The sequence below is a fragment of the Saccopteryx leptura genome, chromosome 5 (genome assembly GCF_036850995.1).
Source record: "Saccopteryx leptura isolate mSacLep1 chromosome 5, mSacLep1_pri_phased_curated, whole genome shotgun sequence".
In the NCBI taxonomy this organism is placed as follows: domain Eukaryota; kingdom Metazoa; phylum Chordata; class Mammalia; order Chiroptera; family Emballonuridae; genus Saccopteryx; species Saccopteryx leptura.
This window is the reverse complement of record NC_089507.1, coordinates 167,370,937-167,386,681: the sequence shown is the minus strand read 5'-3', so window position 1 is coordinate 167,386,681 and position 15,745 is coordinate 167,370,937. Positions and strand designations below refer to the sequence as shown.

At 36.0% G+C, this 15,745-nt stretch overlaps 1 protein-coding gene across 1 annotated transcript in view; it reads left to right on the top strand.

Annotated features, from left to right (window-relative positions):
• Positions 1–938: 938 nt before the first annotated feature.
• LOC136406603 (ABC-type organic anion transporter ABCA8-like) overlaps positions 939–15,745 on the top strand; it is an 88,963-nt gene continuing 74,156 nt past the window's right edge. Inside the window, exons 1-9 of the mRNA XM_066386584.1 lie at positions 939–1,034; positions 2,325–2,529; positions 4,289–4,450; positions 9,058–9,170; positions 9,775–10,001; positions 11,608–11,749; positions 12,419–12,604; positions 14,185–14,332; positions 15,388–15,556. Of these exons, the coding sequence (XP_066242681.1) occupies positions 939–1,034; positions 2,325–2,529; positions 4,289–4,450; positions 9,058–9,170; positions 9,775–10,001; positions 11,608–11,749; positions 12,419–12,604; positions 14,185–14,332; positions 15,388–15,556 (1,448 nt within the window). The remainder of the gene's footprint in view (positions 1,035–2,324; positions 2,530–4,288; positions 4,451–9,057; positions 9,171–9,774; positions 10,002–11,607; positions 11,750–12,418; positions 12,605–14,184; positions 14,333–15,387; positions 15,557–15,745) is intronic.

Below are 15,745 nucleotides of genomic sequence, written 5' to 3'. Positions count from 1 at the left end.
CTTCTGGGAACAGTAGTAGAGGATGAAAAATGGATGATTTAAAGATTTGCCCTCAACCCAATTAGCAGTTGGTTACTTCTTCACCCTTTTCCAAGAAGCAACAGCAAGTCTAGACATACAGTGCTGCTTCTTTGGAGAAAACATTCTGAGATGTGGACTGGTTTGTAGCCTGAGAGCCACTGAGGGGTTGCTGAAGTTTCTTGCTTTGTCCCCATCATTTGTATGAGGACTAAGTGGGGACATAAGGTGTTGAATAACGTGTGGTAGGATAGGGTGTGGTTTCGGTCCACCGAGTGGTGGAGAGGCCTCAGTGGCTGCTACAGGCACAGAGACTGGAGTGCATGTCTTTGCAATGGGAAATGGGGACAAAGCCTAGCAGGGTGGGCTGCCAGATACACTAGGGCTCCTTCACTCAAGTGCTGGATAAAATGCAGAATGCGCTGCTCTGTGCAGGCTCTTTATATTGGAAATAATTATTTAGTCTGAACAGTGGAGGGGAAAAAATGCATTCTCTATGAACCAAGTGAATGAACTACTCTGATACCAGGAAGGAGAGCTCTACTTCCTGCAATGATTCTCTAGTCCTCTCTGCTGACAAAGCTTTCTGTTACACCAGCTGAAAAAGAAATACACCTACAGGGTCCAGATCCATTTCTTTTTTTCAGGCTGCAAGGGAAGAATTTGGAGCTGAGATGCCATTTATTGATAAGTGGCTCAGTGTGAAACAACAACAACAAAATGATGGAGTGAAGGGTGGGGGGTAAAGAGAAGCAGGTACCATAATGAAATGCTAACTTTGGAACACTGGGATGCTAAGCACTCATTAGGAATACTGGAGTCATCAAGCTACTCATTTTTGTGTTCACAGAGTATTGCTTCTTGTTACAACCTTCACATTCATTTTACCTTCTTTCTTTTTTTCTTATTTACAGGGCAAAATGAATAAAAGAGAGACAAGTGTGTGTCAACAAACTTGGGCCTTATTATGCAAAAACTTTCTTAAAAAATGGAGAATGAAAAAAGAGTCCTTAATGGTATGATTCAATATCTGTGTCTCTTCGTAGTTTGAAGGAAAATAGGCATTCTCTGGGAAGAATCGCTGCTTTGTTAATTTCCCTTCAAAAATATAAATATATAATACACATGTACACAACAGAAGAAGTTGTTTCTCAAATTGTAAATTTTTCTCAGGATATTTCAATTAACACAGCCTTATAATTTGAGGTCTAAAAGCACTGAGCCTGGTCTGGAATAGAGAACCTGATAAAGGTCTTAAATGTCAGTGGTAACACCTTTTACTAACGTTCCCACACCCAGATATTAGGGTTAAATACTTGTATTCTGAAGATATCTTATAAAATTAAGCCACAGAAATAGAAACCTGGCATTTTCTCTTTTGAATGTTTCTTTTTTTTGTTTTTTTATAAAGTAAATCATTCTCTTTAAAAATAATAGATCATTTGGAAATGTGATTAGTTTATTAGAACTTGTAATCTTACCAAATAACAAAAAACCTGGTTAAACTTCAGTATCTTTTTAAAATCAAAAAGGTATAGCTAAGTGACATTTTAATGAAGTTGGAATAATATTGTATATCTATTGTAGATGTTTTTCTACAATCATGCATTTAAGACATAGAGTGATTTCTCATTGAATGTTTTTAAGTGACTGGTATTGATAACTAACCAAGATAGTACTTCTCAGGTCACCAACATACTGTTGAGTTTCCAATACAAGAAACATGGTGTGCAATCAATATTTTATCACTAAATGAGCAATGCCTTGAAATGGTCTCTTGTAACACATAAGCTTTCAGCCGAATCAAATACAGGCATATCTTGGAGGTTTTATGGTTCAGTTCCAGATCTCTGTAATAAAGTGAGTAATACAATAAAGCTAGCCATAATTATTTTGCAGGTAGAGGGCCTTGCCTTTATTGTAAAGAAAAATAAAAGAAAGAAAATGTGCCATCTGACATGCAGTAAAGCAGAGCACAGTAAAGCCAGGTCTGCCTGTACAGCCTGAGAAAGTCACCACAGGAATACCAGCTGATAAGAATTTGTAACGCTTGCCACTGTTACCTCTCATATTTTCATGACAGTGCATGCTTTAGACTGTTGCCGTGAATCAAAAAAAATTGAATTTATATGAATAGCTAAATTACATAGATTCCTGAAATTTTTACTGTCCATATTTTAATTGGTTCATAATATGGGATAATTTGTAATTAGAGAGGTGAACAAGACAAACTCGATGACCAAATAATTGTGCATGACTGATTTGAAACCATCATTTTCTTTATTTTTGTCTCTTGCTTTGTGTAGGAATGGTTGAACTTATTGCTAGTAATAATTTTTTTGTACCTGATTGGATTTCGTCATAAATTTTATGATTTTTCTTCACAAACTTCCACGGACCTGGCACGGTTAGATTCATTTAACGTGTCTACATTTACTATTGCATACACACCTTTCACCAATACAATCCAACAGATAATGAATAAAGTTGCCTCAGCCCCCTCTGTGCAAGGTGAGTTTTCTAGCAACCTAAGAGGAAAATCTGATGTCAATATTTGGTCTATTAGATTGCAGAAGCTTGCATTTCATTTAATAAACTGTATCAATTGTCACAATTTCTAGATTATGTGAAATGTGGATATAGTTTTCTTCTGTTAGAAGTCAGAGGCCATTTCTTAATACCTACATCAAAACTGTGAAGTACTTTTTCCCAACCAAAAGATGAGCACTTAAATTGCACAGTCTTTCAAAACAGAAATCTGCTGCTCTCGTGCAGTATTATTGTAAGGGGAACCCATGACTCTTGGTCCACCCAGTCACTGGAAGTTATAGAAGATCTCTTCTTTTTGTCAAACTCTGTCCATAACTCCACTCTAGCCTCAGAAACCAGTTTGGATTCTGACCACTCATCCGAATTTAGTCTCCAAAAGTCCACCCACTCTGTAATCTGTATTCAGGCCTTTGCCATCTGGAGTTTCTGTGACCACAGTTCCCAGATTATGTCGAGCTTTTCCTTCTTGTCCTGCTTCAGTGCACACAGGCCAGGTGGGTGGATGCAGACATCCCAGGCTTTCCAATCACACCATCACTTCCACGCACATCTGAATGTCTGCACTGTGCATCTTGCCTGCAATCAGTAAACCCACTTTTGATTCAAGATCTTCGCCTTGTCTGACTCTCCACCGAAGTGTAGTCTTTCAGTCCATCCTAGATGTGTTCACTCCCACCTGTTTCCCAGTGTCCTCTTGAGGGTCCATGTCATGAACTCGTGCTTCTCAACAACACCTTTGTTAAAAGTCACATGCAATGTGATAAGAAACGTTCATTAAATGACTACTATGTGCACAAACTTTACATAGAGCTCTCTCCACAATGAATTTTACAAATAAGGTGATTGCAATTATGATAATAAATATGCATTCAATACTACAATGAATGGATTTTTAGAGACTATTGTATAGAATTAGAATACTATTCTGTGATAATAATTGTATCATTCTGTGTTATATTGATATGTACTATGTATTAATATCCTGTATTAACAATGGTAAGTTTATTTTACAAATATGAAAATTGAGTAACAAAGGTTCAGAAACTTGCTATAATCATATATACCTAAGGATTTTTTTCAGGGGAAATGTTAATTCTATCAAAAATGTGCTGCCTGCTTCCTCCACTTTCACCATTGACATTCCCACCCCAATCCATAGTTTTCTTGTGTTCCTTCTCATTTTCTCAGTCTTAATAAAGTAGCTATATGACATTAAGCACAAAATTAGCAAGAAATGAGATTATTTTAGTGATATCAACATAGTCACTCAACATATTTTTTGAGTTCTCACTATTTTTCGAACATATTATTCATATTGTGAAGGGTGATAAAGGACAATGAAGTTATACAATTATTTCCACCTGATATAAGCCAGTACCTAATTGTGGTTTAAATATATAAATTACTAGCATTTTAGATTTATTGTAATTCTAATTCTTCTGTAAATAGTTTAATTGGTATTATATAATATATGTAATTGAAATTAATTCAATAATCCAACAAATAAAAGTAACTAATTTTCAGGTATACTTTCTGATTACACACTGTCCATGTAAAATTTTAGAAAAGTCTCTTCCCAACCTTTATTTTGCCTGACTTACTCCAAATCAATGTTTTATTTTATTTCCATAAAGTACTTTAGTAAGAGGAATTGAACATGAAGCCTGAAGATAGTGTCTTTTATGATTTACTGACAAAACCTTTTCTTTTGTAGGGTCAGTTAAAGAAGTCTTAAAACTTTCTGACAAAGAAAGTATTGAAAAATTATTATTCAGTTATTCTGATAATATAGTAGGAGTCATCTTTACTAATACATTCTCATATCAATTGAAATTTGGGTGGATGTATGAATCAGGAGTGAAGGAATTTAACCACCATACAGGTAACTTTCTAGTAATACAATTCGACTACTTTTTATTTCATGATGTTGTAAGCCATATGTGGGAATGATGTTAATACAGTAAATTTAAAAATCTTTTTCTATGATGGTAATGTCAACAGGCCAATCAACACATTTCAAAAATGTATATTAATTTTGAGGTTTATTAACATACTATAGTATAATGATGGTTTTATACATACATATAAATATGTATATGTATACATATACATGCAAGTATACATATAGTATGTATATTATATTACTGTTAAAAGAAAATAAAGTTATTTTCAGATAAATACAGCAAACTTCCCTTTAAGTGTTTGAGTAAGCTTACATAAAAGTAAAGGAATTTCCCAAGGTCCTCCAATGAAGAGGGCATCAAATTCAGAGTGACCTATTATGATTAATGCTATATAATTTTGCCAGTCTTACTAACCAAGAGGTTTAGGATTCAGTAGCTACGTGAGAGCTAGTGAGTTTACATAAAGTAAAGATTCTTGTATTAATTTGGAACCTGAGAGGCTACATACACAGTAAAAGGGTAGACAAGAAAATATTACCTACTAGCAAAAGAAAGATAAAAGAAAACTTGTTGGTCTTATTATGGGCTTTGGATGAGAAGAAGAACATTCCCTTGGGAGAATTTATAGCTTGAAGCACACTGTCCCTGGAGGTTGGGGTTCTATCCACCTCAACTACCTGTTCTAGGAAACCCCAACAACAAAAATAAATGAAGTGATCCTGGGGTGGGTAGGCACTAGGGTGCCTAGCAGAAGAGCTTATGAATGTTCTATAGAAAAATACACCCTGGACTTAAGCCAAATATCTTTGAGTATTAATGTACAGTCTGAGATGAGAAGTCAAGACACCATAAGTAAGAGTCAGGAGAACCAACAAAGCAGGTTACATTGTTCCCAGTGGAATTATAAAACTTAGAATATAAAGTATGCATGCATAAAATGTTAAAGAATAAACAAAGGAATAAAAAATACAGGAAAATACCCTGGCCAGTTGAATTGACCCTGTGCGTGGATGTCCTAGGTTGGATTCCTGGTCAGGGCACACAGGAAAAGCAACCATCTGCTTCTCCTCCCTTCCCCCTACCCTTTCTCTCTCTCTCTCTCTCCTCTGTCACTTTCTCTCTTCTCTTCCTGCAGCCATGGCTCGGTTGGTTCAAGCATGCTGGGCCTGTTACTGAGGATGGCTACATCAAGCCTCCATCTCGGGCACTAAAAATAGCTTGGTTGTAAGCATTGTCCCAAAGTTGGCAGAGCAATAGACCCAAAGTTCTGGGTGGATTCAAGTCAGTGTGCCTGTGGGAGTCTTTCTATCTACTTTCCTCTAAGTTAAAAACAAAAGAAAACACACACCCACACACACAAAACAAGAAATAAGATACCATATGAAACAGAAAGTGTTAAAACATTACCTTGGAAAAAATAAAGTCTAAGAAAGATAAGAACATTATTATGAGAAAAGTATAAAACTTCATTTAAAAAGGCCCAAATAAATGAAAGAATATATCATTCTTAGACACATATCACATAGACAGTGTATTAGTTTTCTGTTGCTGCGTAACAAATTATCACTAACAATATTCATTGGGTGTCTCATAGCTTGTAGGTCAGATGCATGAGTAGGGTTAACCAGGTTTCATCTTAGGCTCTCAGGGGCTATTATAATAAAGGTATTGACCAGGCTGAGTTTTTTTTTCGTGGGGCTCTTGGGAAGATACCATTTCAAAGCTGATTCATGATATTGACAGAATTTAGTTTCTTGCAGCCTGGAAATAGTTTCTCATGGCTTTCCTGACTCTCAGGGGCAGGTCCTTCTCAGGAATTAGAGACCATACTCTCATTTTGCATGTGAACCACTCCATCTTCAAAGTCAACAAGGGCAAGAGTAATAGTAATACTAATGGCAAGAGTAATAATCTTTCTTCCTTCAAATCTTTCTGACTTACCCGGCTAGAACAAACACATTTAAAGGTCTTGTGTGATTACATTAACCACTTGGATAAACTCCCTGACCAAGGTCAATAGTGCCTTATAATATAATCATGGGGCTCATATATCCTCAGACTCACAGGTTTCACCCCACACAAAAGATAGGGTATTATATAAGGGTAAGACATTAATTTTAGAATTCTACCTCCTACAGAAGTGAATTCTACCCTGATTTCCTTAGAAACCTATTGTAATTTCAATCAAAATCATAATAGAGCTTTTCATTTAAATTGGTTCATTTATTCTAAAATATACTTCTAAAAGGAGCACAGAATAGCCAAGATGCTCATTAAAAAGCATGAAGTTATAAATAATTAAGACCATGTGCTATTACTATAGTAACAGACAGATAGGTAAATTAGGGAAGAGAGACCCTCAAAAATCTTTTGCATAAATATGAAAACTAACATATGACTGAGAAGACATGGCAGAGCAATGCTAGAAAAAGTCTCCTTTTATAAAGAACAAAATGAAATGATCTCACATGAACAACCAATCCAGGTAAAGAATTAAATGAGATAAAAAAGCTCCTTAGAGGTCAATGTAAGGCAATATATTTGTAACAATGGGATAGAAAATAATTTCTTAAACAGAATAACAAAAAGTAGTCTATAAAAGAAAAGATTGATAAATCCTACTAGACCCAAATGAAGGAATTCTCTTTATCACAAGATACCATAGAGTTAGTGAGAAGTAAAGGTAAGTCTTGGGATGAGGTGTTAACAACAAATAAAACCAACTAAAAGTAAATCTCTGAAATATCTAAAGATTTCCTTTGATTAAATAAGTAAAAGTGTAGAAGGAGGAGAGTCATGAAAATATATAAGTAAGAATTTTATCAGAGGAGAAACACCCAGCAGGAAGGAGCACATGGAGAGACGCTTCCCGGCCTTAGCAATCAGGGAAACGCATTTTGAAACCACATGTGGTGTCACATTTACCTGACAGTAAATATATAGAACAATGCAGAGTGTTGACCAGGATATGTAGCAAAGAGAAGCCAACATCACAAAATGTTTTAAATTTCACAAAAATTGAAAAATATAACTTCTAAGTTGAAAATGTGGCTAACAAATGACCCAGTGTCACAGGAATCCTACTAATGACAGGGTCCTGCCTGTGCTCAGGACATGCAGCCTGTTCTGTTCTCCTTCCCGAGGGCAGGAAATAATTATGTTGTGTAACTACAACCAGATGCCTGGACTCAAGACATTGAAAAGCAGGTGGGAATTCTCTGGAACATTTCCTCACCCTCTTCTGCAAGCTAGGTAGTCACGCCTAAGTGGTAGTGGCAACTACTAATGGGAGGAAACACCATCATCTTAGGACCCTTAGTTTGATGTGGAATAGAGGACCCCCCAGACCCTTCTTCTAAGATCTATGCTGAATTTGTAGCCTGAGTGAGAAATAGACCTTGTCCATGATAAGCCATTGAAGATTTGGGCTTGTTTGCTATTGTAACATATGGTAGACTAACTGATACACCCATATCCACAAGAAGATATAGATAAGGTTTTCATAGCAGCAGCTTTTTGTTGTTGTTGCTTTTTGGCAATAGTTAAAAAGATAAAGGGATTCCAACCAAATTTCAGCATGGATAGGTAGATTGAATTACATTCCTGTATTAGGATTCTACACAATCATAAGAAGGAAAACAAGCCATTTATATAATTTTCAAAACCATACTATAGAACAATAGAAGCAAAGTGAGGCATAATGAATATAATGAATTCTCAAATTTAAATAAAACTTAAAAATTTTAAAGTTATATAGGTTGTTTAGGTACACCTAGTAAAAGTTTAACAGCATCTCTAAATAAACACAAAGTTCAAGAAAGTAGCTAGGCAGGACTTGGGACTAGGAAAGCATAAAATAATAGACATTACTAGGATGGGGTGCTAGCGGTGCTTATAATGGTGCATTTAGGTGTATAATTTGATCATATGTATATATGTGTTTATTATACTGTCATATCATTTGCATAAGTAGGTGACTTCAAAATGATTTTCTTAATATTTAAAATTTAATGAGACATATATTTACTTCCTCTATACAATTTTAATTTGTCATATTAAATGATATCTGGTTAATGTATTTTAATACTCAATGAACTGTAGGTCTTCTTTTTTTATTAGCATATATATTTTTTCTTCAAAATATGTTCTGACACAATTTATACATGGTGGTCATCTCATCCAAACATATATTTGCTCATTAGGCCGGCATTATAGCCAATGTTAGGCAAAACCTTTAGTAGCGTTTCTCAATTCATATAAAAGCCTGCTAACTTTTGAAAAACATAAAATGATACTGTTTTCACAATAAAGAATCAGAAAATAAGAGCTCAACAGAATTCTTGATTGGTAAAGAAGGAGAGAAATGAATATGAGAAAATTTAATGTGAATGTCATAATTTGATTATCATTTTGTAGGAGTGCTCTGACCTCTCCTTTTTGGGAATCATTACTATAATTTATGTTTTAACAGACTCTGAGTCAAAACAAGAACAGTTGTATTTGGGCCATTGAAAGGTCTTCTGTTTCCTATAGTCAGAACTGAACTAATCCATAATAATACTTATGCGTTTTTTCCCCTTTAAAGAGCATTGTTATGGAACAGAATACGAATATGAAAATGTTCACTGCGTGGTAACAGAATTCTGGACAGAAGGTTTTGTGTCTCTTCAAGCTGCTATTAATGCTGCAATTATAGAAGTGAGTACAGAATGTCCAGTAAAGACTAGTAATGGTATTAGAGGCATCAAAAGTTCCATACAAGAAAATAAAGCCTTGTTCTTTCATTTACTCACCCGTTTATTTACAACAAAGTTTTCTTAAGTTGCTATGTGCCATGAGGACTTTATATGTATATAAATAGGAGGAAAATTGTTGCCTTGAAGAAGAAAACCTTACCAGAAAGCCAGGCATACAATAAAATTATGAGAAGAGGAGACATATCACGGAGTTATAATAAAGTCCTTACAGGTAAATAAGCCAAAGCTTGTCGGCCTTGAATGCCATGGAAGAACTCCTGATTGGAATGACACTTAAAACTGAAGCATGAGGCAAGCTGTTTTGCTGAGAATATAATGTCATAGAAACATTTCAAGGGACCATTAGCAAGGAAGCAATAAGACACAAAGAATATTTTGGGAAGTGTGTGCAGCTTAGCAAGCCTCTAACTGAGGCTCCCTGGGGCCAGTGGCAGATCACAGAAGTGAAAAGTGGCCTAGATCAGGTCCACACAGGTCCTGAGGTGTTCCTAGGCAAAGAGATCACTCATGAATATGCAAATATGGGTATCACTGTCTTTTTTCAGATCACAACAAAGCACTCAGTGATGGAAGAATTGATGTCAGTTACGGGAAAAACTATGAAGATCCATCCCTTTGTTAGTCAACATGGAATATACACTGATTTATTCATTTTCTGCCTCATTATCTCCTTTTCCTCATTCGTTTACTATGCCTTTCTCAATGTCACAAGAGAGAGGAAGAGGATGAAGGGCTTGATGAAGATAATGGGTCTTCAGAATTCAGCATTCTGGTGAGTAAAGTTCAGCACAAGTAAGTTCATATAGGGACTCAGGGAAAGTGGACTTCTTCAAAGCATCCTGATTCACACTAATGATGTTCTACCCTCTTCCTATGAATGCAATAGGTTGTCCTTATAGTCATGCTTTTCAGGCTAGGGTTGGGTGTTATTAGATATCTCTGACTGAAGCAAGAACACAAGTTTGGGTTTTCTGGGTGATTTTAAAGCAGGGATAATGGGGATGGCCACTGAATCCACAGAGAAGAGTGTGGTAGAAATGAAAGACTTTTGTTTCTGGGCTGGAAGGGGAATTTACGGCAAGAGGAGACTGAAAGGGGAAAATGACGCCAAGAATCTGAAGTTCTTTTGGAGACCAGAGATGGTGGATATACTTGAAGATACAAACTGGCAGAACAGGTTGGTAAATACAGGTCAGGTTAATTTGACTTAAAATGTCAGAGGTTCAGTGATTCCAGGTATGGACAGGTCCAGTGTGAGAACTGGTGAGGAATGGACTGAAAGGGCTTAGAGCTGATGTTTATAGTCAGGACGAAGTAAAATAACAGAGAGGCTAAGAAGCCAGGTGAAATATGCATGTGGAAACAAATTGGGAGTCTGTAAGAAAATGCTATAACTCAATATCGACCTCTTTACAAAATTAATAGTAACGGGAAGTACAGCAAAACAGGGAAATCTAAAGACTCTAGAGCCAGAATGCCTGAACTTGAAATGTAGTTTCTTAGCACCCATGTTCAGTAGGTTCTTTGTCTGTCAAATGGGGAACATAATGGTATTTCTGCATTGAGCTTGTGAGAATAAAGTGATTTAATATTCCCTGAGTGTGTAAAGCATTCTCTAGTACAGAGTCAAGGCTATGTGTGTCAGTGATGATTCTGTTGGTTCAACTGCTGTTTCGTTTTTGTTTTTAATATTATTTCATCACACTCTTCAAATATTATTAGAAAACAAGGTAAATGAATTTAATAAAGGAAAGTAAACTATTCTAGTTTAACAGAAAATATAGTCATAGAGAAGTATGTAGACTCTGTGGTAGACACACCCAGAGAATGAGGGAACAGCTATTGGAAAAAAAGAAAAGTGGCAGAATTACATAAAGAAATTTTTATCTAAAGAAATTCATGAATGTCCTCACCACCACAGAAGAGAAAGGATCAGAGGTTCAATGAGAGGTAACACATAATAGGACAGGGTCCTACACAGACAGGACCTCTGTGTTTTCCCTGCAGTATTATTCCAAACATCCAGAGCAATAAGAGGACTTGGAGGGGTTACAGAGTGCCTTTGAGGTCACAGAGTAAGAATGCAGCAGAGAAAATGTACAAACAAAGGCTATTAGACTGGAAGCCTATTTTTCCCTTTTCTCATAATAATGTGTGTGTATTTCTGTAATTAGATTTAGGAAAGAGAATATTCTTAATTTCTTATAAATTATTTTAAAATTATTTTTCTATGATTTACATGTCCTAAACACTGAATAAATATCAGCTGAATGAATGAATGCGTGATTGAAATAACTGAATCAGTGACGTCAGAATCCACAGTCAGGTCTTTCTCATTGAACATGAAATGCTAAGATAATATTTTGTTTCCACATTAGGCTTTCCTGGGGTTTGCTCTATGCTGGTTTCATCTTCATTGCTGCCGTTCTCTTGACGCATGTTGCAATCAGTGCCCAGTTTATAATTCAAAGTAGTTTCGTGGTGGTCTTCATCCTCTTTCTCCTGTATGGATTGTCTTTGGTGAGTAGGTGAATTAAATATTTTCCTGATGACTCTTGCCCTAACAATCAAGTGCTTGTTTTTAAGGAGATTATTATTCTGTATATTCCTTTTCTTCTTCTGCCTGCTCTGTTTGCATGAGAAAGTCTGTAGATCCTGACCAGGCAGTGGCACAGTGGATAGAGCATCAACCTGAGTTGTTGTGGACCCAGTTTCAAAATCTCAAGGACCCGATATTTGAGAGCAAGCTCACCAGATAAAGCACGGGGCAGCTCACTTGAGCATGGGATCATAGACATGACCCTATGGATGCTGGCTTGAGCTCAAAGGTCAATGGCTTGAAACCCAAGGTCACTGTCTTCAGTAAGGTTTCACTGACTCAGCTGGATCTTCCTGTCAATGCACATATGAGAAAGCAATCAATGAACAGCTAAAGTGCTGCAAGTTGATGCTTCTCATCTCTCTTCCTGTCTATCTCGCTAAAAAAAAAAAAAAAAGAACTCTGTAAACTGGTATTTAAGTTGGAATGTTTTATAATGCAATTTGTAGTGCGAATTTCATATCATTGTTTTGTATTTTATACATAAAACTAATAATATAACTAATTTTGTATATTCAATTTTTTTACTTTATTATGTTAGGAATAACTTGTGGAGAAACATAAACAAATTCCATCTTCTCTCATTTTAGATAGCTTTGGCTTTTCTAATGAGCGTCCTGATAAAGAAAACTTTTCTCACTGGCCTGGTTGTGTTCCTTCTCACTGTCTTTTCGGGAAGTCTAGGATTCACGGTATTGTACAGGCACCTTCCTGTGTCCCTGGAATGGATATTAGGTTTCCTTAGCCCCTTTGCCTTCACGCTTGGAATTGCCCAGGTGAGAAACCGTCTAACTGATTATGAATGACGTTTCAGAACTATCCTCTCTGGAATTTTTTTTATATTACATTATTTCCTTAATTAAAATACAATACCAGCATGTTAAATTTTGGTTACATTTGCTATGGAATCATAGATAAGTGTCTACAAACAACATCCTAGTGAGATTAGATGGAGTAATTACTTTAAACACAACAATTCTAATATTGTAAACATGGAGGAATAAGGGTAATTTAAATCTCAGACTGTGAGACTATAAAATAAAATAAACTCTATTTAAAAATAATGAACTATTGTTTTGCTATATATTAACCCTAATTTTTCCTCTTCTCTGGAACTTAATTATCTGCAATCATTTCTATGGTCAGCATTATAAGGTATAGAACCCTAGTAAAAGTATTGTAAGATTTTAAAAACTTTGGAAGTAATTAGTCCTGCAAAATAAGTCAAAGGGTGAGTGAAAGATGGAAGGCCAACATGTAATTATTTACAATGTTTTCTTTGGCTACTAATTAAATATGAACATGATGTTATAAATCTAATACTAAATAACTCTTCCTGTCATAGTTTGATTTACTAATTAAACAGCACGCATGATTGTAAAAACCAAAAAGTAAGAAAAAATAGAATTCAAAGTTAAAAGCACCTTGAAAATGCATTAAATAGTAAATTACATTTCTGTTCATAAAAATGTCGTTTCTCTTTTTCTGATTCTCACATTGAACTTGCTTTGCCTTTCCTCTGATGAAGTGGTAATGCCAATCATTATATATTCGTTATTAAAGGAGTGTTAATTAGAAAGTACTCATTAGCTTGAACAATATAGACCAGCCCACTTCTGCCTCTCATTCTTCTGAAATGCACCAGTGATTTTTCCAAGAGCATAAATTCTCCCTCAGGAACTATTTCCAAGGACACCACTCCTTTTTCCCATGTTCCATTTGGTAAGAACTTAGCTAAGGCCGAGCTCCAATGTCGTCTTTTCACACACTTCCCCACTTCCTCTTAGTGCTCCCATTTCATTTGGAACATATTTTAAATCATTGCAGTTAGTAAATTGCATTATAGTTGGTCACATGCACATCTTTCCAATAGATTTGAGAATTGTAAAGCAGGCAGTGTTATTCAACTTTGTATTCTGGTAAAGGGCGATGAGTAACTACCGTATATCCCCATGTATAAGACTCAACACTTTTTGAAACATTTGAGGTCTAAAAACTAGGTGTGTTTTATATGGTGGTGGTAGATGTTTTTACGTGCATTTCCCACCTTTTTGAGCTGTCTTTGTGCTCATTGTTGAAGATAGTGATTTGTCTTCAGACACAGATGAGGACAAGCTAATGGATGTGAGTTCTGACAGTGGTGAAGACTTGTATGAATTATATGATGAATAAAACTTGAGTTAGATAACTTTAAGTATTACTTTTTTTTCAAATTTTGGACCCCCAAATTAAGGTGCATCTTATACACAAGAGCGTCTTATACATGAAGAAATACAGTATTTTATTTTTATGCTAAATCTGTTTAAAATTTATTGTAAACCTAACTTCCTTTAATTAAGTACTCTTTCATTTTCAGCTTTTACGTGTGGACAATGATATGAATTCTAATGCATTTCCTGATGCAAAGAATTACTCAAGTCAAATAATAGGAACACATTTTATGTTGGCTTTTGATATTTTCCTCTATCTGGCATTGATGATATATTTTGAAAAAATTTTGCCAAGTGAGTAGTGATATGATTAAAATTCAACATCAGCTCTGGCTGGATATCTCAGTCAATTAAAGTGTTGTCCTGATAGTCAAGGTTGTGGGTTCAATCCTGGGTCAGGACACATACAAGAATCAACCAATAAATGCATAAATCAATGGAACAACAATGAATGTTTTTCTCTCCCAATTTCTGTCTCTAAAATCAAGAAATAAATGTAAAAAATGGAAATTACAATAATTTTTTGGCTATTCTCTCTTTTTCTTAAAATATGTTGTTTTTGTCAAATATTATTCTGTATTTCCTTATAATATTTGTTTTATATATCCAATACTCACTTCTTATTATCTTCTTCCTTTGCCAGTTTAATGACATCTGGACTCCTAGATAAAATTCATCATGCCTGACATATCTTGTATTAAAATATATGGCTTTTTTGAGATTAAATGGGTCTTTTTTTGTGTGTGTGTGTGTATTTTTCTGAAGCTGGAAACGGGGAGAGACAGTCAGACAGACTCCAGCATGCGCCCGACCGGGATCCACCCGACACGCCCACCAGGGGGCGACGCTCTGCCCACTAGGGGGCGACCAGAGCCACTCTAGTGCCTGGGGCAGCGGCCAAGGAGCCATCCCCAGCGCCCAGGCCATCTTTGCTCCAATGGAGCCTTGGCTGCGGGAGGGGAAGAGAGAGACAGAGAGGAAGGAGAGTGGGCGCTTCTCCTATGTGCCCTGGCCAGGAATCGAATCCAGGTCCCCCGCACGCCAGGCTGACGCTCTACTGCTGAGCCAACCGGCCAGGGCCAGATTAAATGGATCTTAACAGTTATTTAAGTTCCTCCAAATTTTTTTTAGAGTCACTGCTTCAGTTCTTCCTACAGGAAAAGTTATTATAACAGAGAGGCATCTTAGTGATTTTTTTCTTCATGAAGCTTCACATAGCAAAGCATGTATTTCCTTGTGTTAACCATGTGTATAGGTTTATTGGTAAAAGTTTGCATTGCTACGTTGCATTAGGATGATTCTCGCCCTTACCATGGTGACTGACCCAGTATTTGTCTCTTGGCCATTAGGTGAAGATGGACGTCAATATTCACCCTTGTTTTTCCTGAAGCCCTCCTTTTGGTCACGAAAACAGAATGCAGATCATATGGCCCTTGAAAATAAAACAGATTTCACTCTTTCATCTAATGACTATTTTGAAGCAGTGTCTCCAGAATTCCATGGGAAAGAAGCCATCAGGTAACAAGGATGCATGTGTTATGCTACATCCATCACTTTGTACTTAAAATTTTAAAATAAATTCCTTTACCCTTAATTGTCGTATATTGTTGACAGTTACATTAGACAAAAACTGAGATTTTTACGCATAAATGTAATGCTACAAAACCCCTGTCTGGAATCTCATTGTTTTATCTGTTCTTTGTCTTC